The 6,342-nt window shown below is 33.3% G+C and overlaps 1 protein-coding gene across 1 annotated transcript; it reads left to right on the top strand.

Annotated features, from left to right (window-relative positions):
* Nucleotides 1–896: 896 nt before the first annotated feature.
* On the top strand, nucleotides 897–3,998 carry LOC131643435 (cysteine-rich receptor-like protein kinase 44). Its single transcript, XM_058913646.1, has 7 exons — nucleotides 897–1,722; nucleotides 2,353–2,487; nucleotides 2,577–2,698; nucleotides 2,783–2,993; nucleotides 3,108–3,345; nucleotides 3,456–3,606; nucleotides 3,684–3,998. Exons 1-7 carry the CDS (start codon nucleotides 897–899, stop codon nucleotides 3,996–3,998), a joined length of 1,998 nt encoding a protein of 665 aa, XP_058769629.1.
* The last annotated feature ends 2,344 nt before the right edge of the window (nucleotides 3,999–6,342 follow it).

Below are 6,342 nucleotides of genomic sequence, written 5' to 3'. Positions count from 1 at the left end.
TTCTCCCTCAAGTTTTACTTAGTAAAATGACAATTCTTCACAAACACACACCAACTGCAAAAGAATCTAAAACTCTTGCTTGGACTATGTTAAAAGTATACTTAATAAAACAGCCTAAAAATAACAATTTAACTTCCCCACTATTACTAGCACATGTTCAATGTGCATAGGCGGCTACCTTTCTGGGAGATATGATTCAGTATATTGATGAGGTTTGGAATGATAGATCTCCTTTCTTGTCTTTCTGATCCTTACATGGCCTGATTTTGTTGACAAGAAGGTATATGTATATATATTAAATTAACCCCTTTTCTATGATTCATTGTATGTGATTGTTTGTTGTTTACAATTTCTTCATCCTCTGACTTAAAGACCACTGCATAAAACTCTGTTGTAATGCATTTTCCAACAGCATTCAATTTCATAATTTTCTCCCACTATTCTCTCCTATGTTTTTAAAATAAACAACAGTATTTAAGGCCATGTGTCCTATTTTAGAGGGGAAAATATAAATATATACTCTATGTGGACACCAAAAGCAGCCAAATTGAACTTTCATAATTGCAGTGTGAATGAAGTGGGTTGGTACTTGATGTTTCACATGACTTTCTGGAGGTAGTGTAGACTGTCAGAGTATAAAATTATTGAGTGGAGATAGCATCATGTATGGCAAAGAAAAGTTTTCTGTAAGAAACTCAATCAAGAGAACGAAAATGAATAAATACACAGTGGGTTGGGATTAATATATTAAGTATCACTGAACTAAATCATTTTGTCATAGGATCACTTAACTTAATCCTTAAAAGTTTACAGAAGAAAACACATACCTACCACCACCAACATGACAATGTATTGTTGGTGTATTATTTGAGCTCTTGATTCCCTCCTTGCAAAGTATGGATTCCTTCAGTTTTCTGTTTCTACTTGCAACTTTCTCTTTCCACTTTGTCCATTGCTCTTCTTCTCCCATCATGCAAGCTGCTATTGATAATGACACACATGCTTACTATAACTGCACAAGGAACAGCACTTCTGCAACGTATAACACTTACCGTTCCAACATCAAAACACTCCTAGATTTGCTCTCCTCCAATAGTAGTAATAATGCAAGATACTACAACGCCACAGTTGTTGGCGACAATAACGTGGACACTGTCTACGGTCTCTTCCTTTGCGTTAGAGACATTGACCCCAAAGTCTGCCAGTCGTGTGTGATAGAAGCAGCCAAAATCATATCATCACTGTGCACCACTGCAAAAGAAGCCGTAGTTTGGTACACAATATGCTATGTGCGCTATTCTGATAATAGCTTCTTTTCCATCGTTGAGAAAACTCCAGAACTTTCTTTCATGAACGATAAGGATTATGTCGGTCAGGTTGGAAGCTTCAACAACATTCTTTGGGATATGTTGAACGATTTGAGAAATGCAGCAGCAAATTCTTCTGCAAAGTTGGCTAACAAGTCGACGAATCTCACAGAAAACCAAAAACTATATGCCAACGCTTGGTGCCTCCCATACCTATCTGCAGAAAACTGCAGGTGGTGTCTTACGGATGCCATAGCAGAAGTTCCAACTAGTTGCTGCAGAGGAAAATCTGGAGGCACGATATTTTATCCCAGTTGTGGTGTTAGATTCGAATTATATCCATTTCGCAAGACATACGAAAGTATTTCTTGGGTGCCACCATCACCCACAAGTCCTAACTCTTTAGCTCCACCAGGTTTAAACTTTTGACTGACCCTAATATGCATTTCCTTAATTTTACTATCAATTTTGACACAATAAAACATCAATCAAGTTATTATCATACCATATATTACTATCAACCCATGATTACTATATCTAGCAAGAAATATATCTTCTGTAATAATCTGGTTCATCACTATTTTATCAACTACTAGAGGGTGTTAGCTTTTAGAGAAAAAAGTTTCTGCTCGGTGTTATGTTTTTACGTTCTGTTGTGAGCATAAGAGAAGGGATATGTGATTTTGCTCCAGTGAAAAAATCTTGATTGGTCAAGTTGAAAAATTTGTTGCACTATAAACTCTATACGCTTCCTTAATAAAATACAGCAATAACAATTTACACATACAAATCAATTAAGTAAAAGTAAAATCAATTAGCACATTTGAATAAGCATGATATTTGAGGAAAATCGGCTTTACAATAAAATGCTCTACGATATTTTGGATTATTATTAACTTCCCTGACAACACACACAATAAGCTAATTCATAGAAGACACTAAAAATGAAACTCCTATTTTTCTCGTTGGTTTTCTGCTTAAGGATTTTCTCATTTTTCTTGATGGAAACACAAAATAACACAATGTACTACTGATATTGATGCAGGAAAACAGAAGACAAAAACAATATTTGAGATCATTGTTCCAATTATTGTTTTACTGGTGCTTTTAGTCTTGGGATATTGTTGCTTTCTATATAGAAAAGAAAGAAAGAGCAAGCATGATATTCTCAAAGAAAGCTGTAAGATGGAAAAATATACTTCTATTGCAAACAAAAAGAAGCTTTCCCTTTAGCCATATAATTTACAAAATTCAAACTTGTTTTTGTAGTTGGAGATGACATTAGCACTTTGGAGTCCTTGCAATTTGAATTTGCCCAAATTGAAGCAGCAACAAACAGATTTGCTGCAGAAAACAGGATAGGCAAAGGTGGTTTCGGAGAAGTATACAAGGTAAATACATCAACTAGTACTACATTAAACGATAATATCATCTATACTTATTTTCTATATTGACTTCTGTTTTATGCTGTTTAGGGAATTCTTTCGGATGGACAAGAAATTGCTGTGAAGAGGCTTACAAGAAGCTCTGGACAAGGTGCAGTAGAGTTTAAAAATGAGGTTCAAGTTATAGCCAAGCTTCAACATAGAAATCTAGTGAGATTACTAGGATTTTGTTTGGAAGAAGAGGAAAAAATACTTATCTACGAGTATGTGCCAAACAAGAGTCTTGATTACTTTTTATTTGGTATGTCATTTCTAACCTATAAGCTAAAGGCATGTCTTGATAAATGAATCACCTTAATGGATCCATTATGATTCGAAATAGATAATTGACTGTTCCAAGAAACTAATAACGTAGATCTCCAGAAGAGAAAACTACTATCTTGGTCTCAACGTCAGAAGATCATCAAAGGAATTGCCCGTGGAATTCTTTATCTCCATGAAGATTCCCGCCTCAAAATAATACATCGTGATCTGAAACCTAGCAATGTTTTGTTAGATAGTAATATGAATCCAAAAATATCAGATTTTGGCATGGCTAGAATTGTATCTATAGATCAAATTGAAGAAAGCACATGCACGATTGTAGGAACATAGTAAGCTTATAATTCCTACTTTACTTTACTTACTTTTTCACATGCCTTTTAACCTAGCAGTCATTATTATTGACGCCCACTAAACAAACACTTTTGTTGTTCATATATAGTGGTTACATATCTCCAGAATATGCAATGCATGGATATTTCTCTGTGAAATCCGATGTGTATAGTTTCGGAATCATGGTTCTAGAGATTATTAGTGGAAAGAGGAAAGGTTGTTCTGCTGAATCAGAGTGTATAGATGACATCCGGAGATACGTGAGTACCAAACTTCTTTGACTTCTCTTTATAGAGTTGAAAGAAAGATTTTCTTCATTAACAAATGAATATTGCAGGCATGGACAAAATGGGCATCGCAAACACCACTCGAACTAATGGATTCTAGTATAGAAGGAACCTATTCCCAAGAAGAAGTCATCAAGTACATCCACATTGGTTTGTTATGTGTTCAGGAAGATCCAGATGAAAGACCTACAATGGCAACAATTGCATTTTACCTGAACAGCTCTTCAATCAACTTGCCGTCCCCTCTTGAACCACCGTATTTTAAGCGTAGCGGAAATGAAGAAAACATGGCCCCCAACAAGGAGTCAGACAATATTGGTGATTCAAACAACGGTATCACTATGACTCAATTCTTTCCGCGTTAAGACATGGATGAAAACAATCTTCACTGTATAATTATTATCATTTGTTGTTACATAATGACCATAGTATAGACCACGGAATTGAACCATCTGAAATAGAGTTGGAATAAATCTCCCAGAGTTTGGAAACAGACAATATTAAATTATAGTATATGCTAGAAAAGATCTACATCTTCCGATATAAAAATAAATGGCAAAGCGAGAGAATACAAAATAGAACGTTTTCAAACAGGCCATTCTATTGATGGGTGTATGGAAATCTACCTTAAATTAAGAGCTTCTTATACAGAAAAAGAAAACTTACTAACTCATTTTTTTAGACATTTTATCAAACAGTTGTGGGGTGTAAAGTATGGTCAGCAAAACAAAACAAGATTATTATTATTGTTTTCATATATATGTATAGCGAAATCTGCGTGCATGTTTTTGAGAGACATTTAATCAAACAGTTGTGGGGTGTAAAGTATAGTCAGCAAAATAAAACAAGACTCTTATTGTTTTCATATATAGTGAATAACTTGGTGTTAGAATATGTCTTGAGAAATCACCTTGGCACATCTTGTGAATTCAATGCGTGATGGATGATTGAGGTCTGAGGAGTGGGAGTTGAATTTGCAATAATATGGAAGTTGCAACTGTGAAGCTCTGTTGGATTAAGTGCTTTTATTTTGCATTCTTTGCACTCAGATTGTATCAAGATTGAATAGGGAAAGCAAGAGAAAAAATAGGTAATGAACTCGCCAATTTTGAATGAAGTCCAACCCGTTCCTGCATCTGACGTGGACATTAACTGATTACGTCGCAACATCAGATGTTAGTTATCCAACTTATTGATACGGTTAAAGTGGTTGATTTAGGCACTTTCTTAAAATTAAAAGTTAGCTTATAAATTATAAATTAGTAGTTGATAACCTAACTAAAGTGTTTAGTAAAATTAACGGTTAACTAGTTGATAAATATAAAATGACACAAAAAACATTTCTTAATTAATAATTAAATACATATTTAAAATAATTAAAATTTATAAGAGTATTAATGGAAGAAAAAAAGATAAACTATAAACTATAAGGTAAAATGCTATTTAAAATAGTGACGGGAAAATAAGCTATAAGTTAGTAAATAAATTATAAACTCGTGATGAAAAGACCGTTACGAAACATATTTTTTTTATCATACGACCTTATAAATTATAAAGTCAAAATATGACTAAATTTTAAAATAGAAAAATCTTACCTACAATTTCTTTAATATAATTTATATTATTAAAATAATACAAACCATATCTAAGAAAATTGCATGTATTCTCCATTTAAAATAAATTGAAATCCTTCTTTCTCTGCAATACTTACATTTCTCGTTGAAAAAATAAATTATTAATACGAAAACCGACCACAAAATCTAATCCATCAAATAGCTAAAAAAAATGGTAGTTGGACATTTTCAGCCTATATTTTAAAAAAAAAATTAAAATACAAATAAAAAGTAAATTCTAATAAACAAAAAATCCTCATTGCCAAATATATCTAATACGTATGTATTTTGTTCTTTAAAAATATATATCTTGAATCTAAATAAAGTGTATAGCGTAAAATATTCTTTTATTTAATTAAAAGATGTCAATTAACAATAATTATATTAGAAAATTCACAAATGCCTAACATTGAGTCACTTTTAAACTAAAGGTTTCTCTAATTACTCTTGTTAGCATATTCGATAGCAAACACGATTTTATTTAATTTAGCTTCAAAGGAGCTGCTAACTCTGATCTTAGATGAGAAAGCTCTCAAAAATGTTCCTAAATTACTTCTAAACATTGCCAACACATGTTGAGATTCTAGGATTTCCTCTTGAAACTCCATTTGCATTACACTTAATCCAATTATTACTGGAAAGCACCATATCACTTGTATAATTTTAGATGCGAGAGAAAGTGAACATTTGATATGGACACATTTTATAATTGTAAGCTCGTGAATGAAAGATTGCACATGACACTTGAAACCTGAAAACATTTCTTGTGTGTCAAGTTTTAAAACCTAGTACCATTTTGAATCTGATATCATGATTAGATTCTGAATTTGAGAAATTCAACTTCAACCATCAAGTTTAAATAAGCTTTCATAATTTGTTATATCAATCTTCATATCAAACAATCACTTCATCAATTATAAGAAAAGTAAGGTGTAAATTAGGGGTGGCAAAACAGGCCATGGCCCGTCGGGCCGTCTCACGCACCCGCCAAAAAATGGAGGATTGGGTTGGGATTTTGGGTCCGCTGCTCGCCAAAACTCGCCTTGCCAAAACCCGCCGCTCTCCATAGTTTGTCCCGCCAAAACCCGCTCTTGTT

This window comes from Vicia villosa, linkage group LG1 (genome assembly GCF_029867415.1).
Source record: "Vicia villosa cultivar HV-30 ecotype Madison, WI linkage group LG1, Vvil1.0, whole genome shotgun sequence".
In the NCBI taxonomy this organism is placed as follows: Eukaryota; Viridiplantae; Streptophyta; class Magnoliopsida; order Fabales; family Fabaceae; genus Vicia; species Vicia villosa.
Note: the sequence above shows the minus strand (reverse complement) of the source record. Positions and strands in the feature narration are given on the sequence as shown.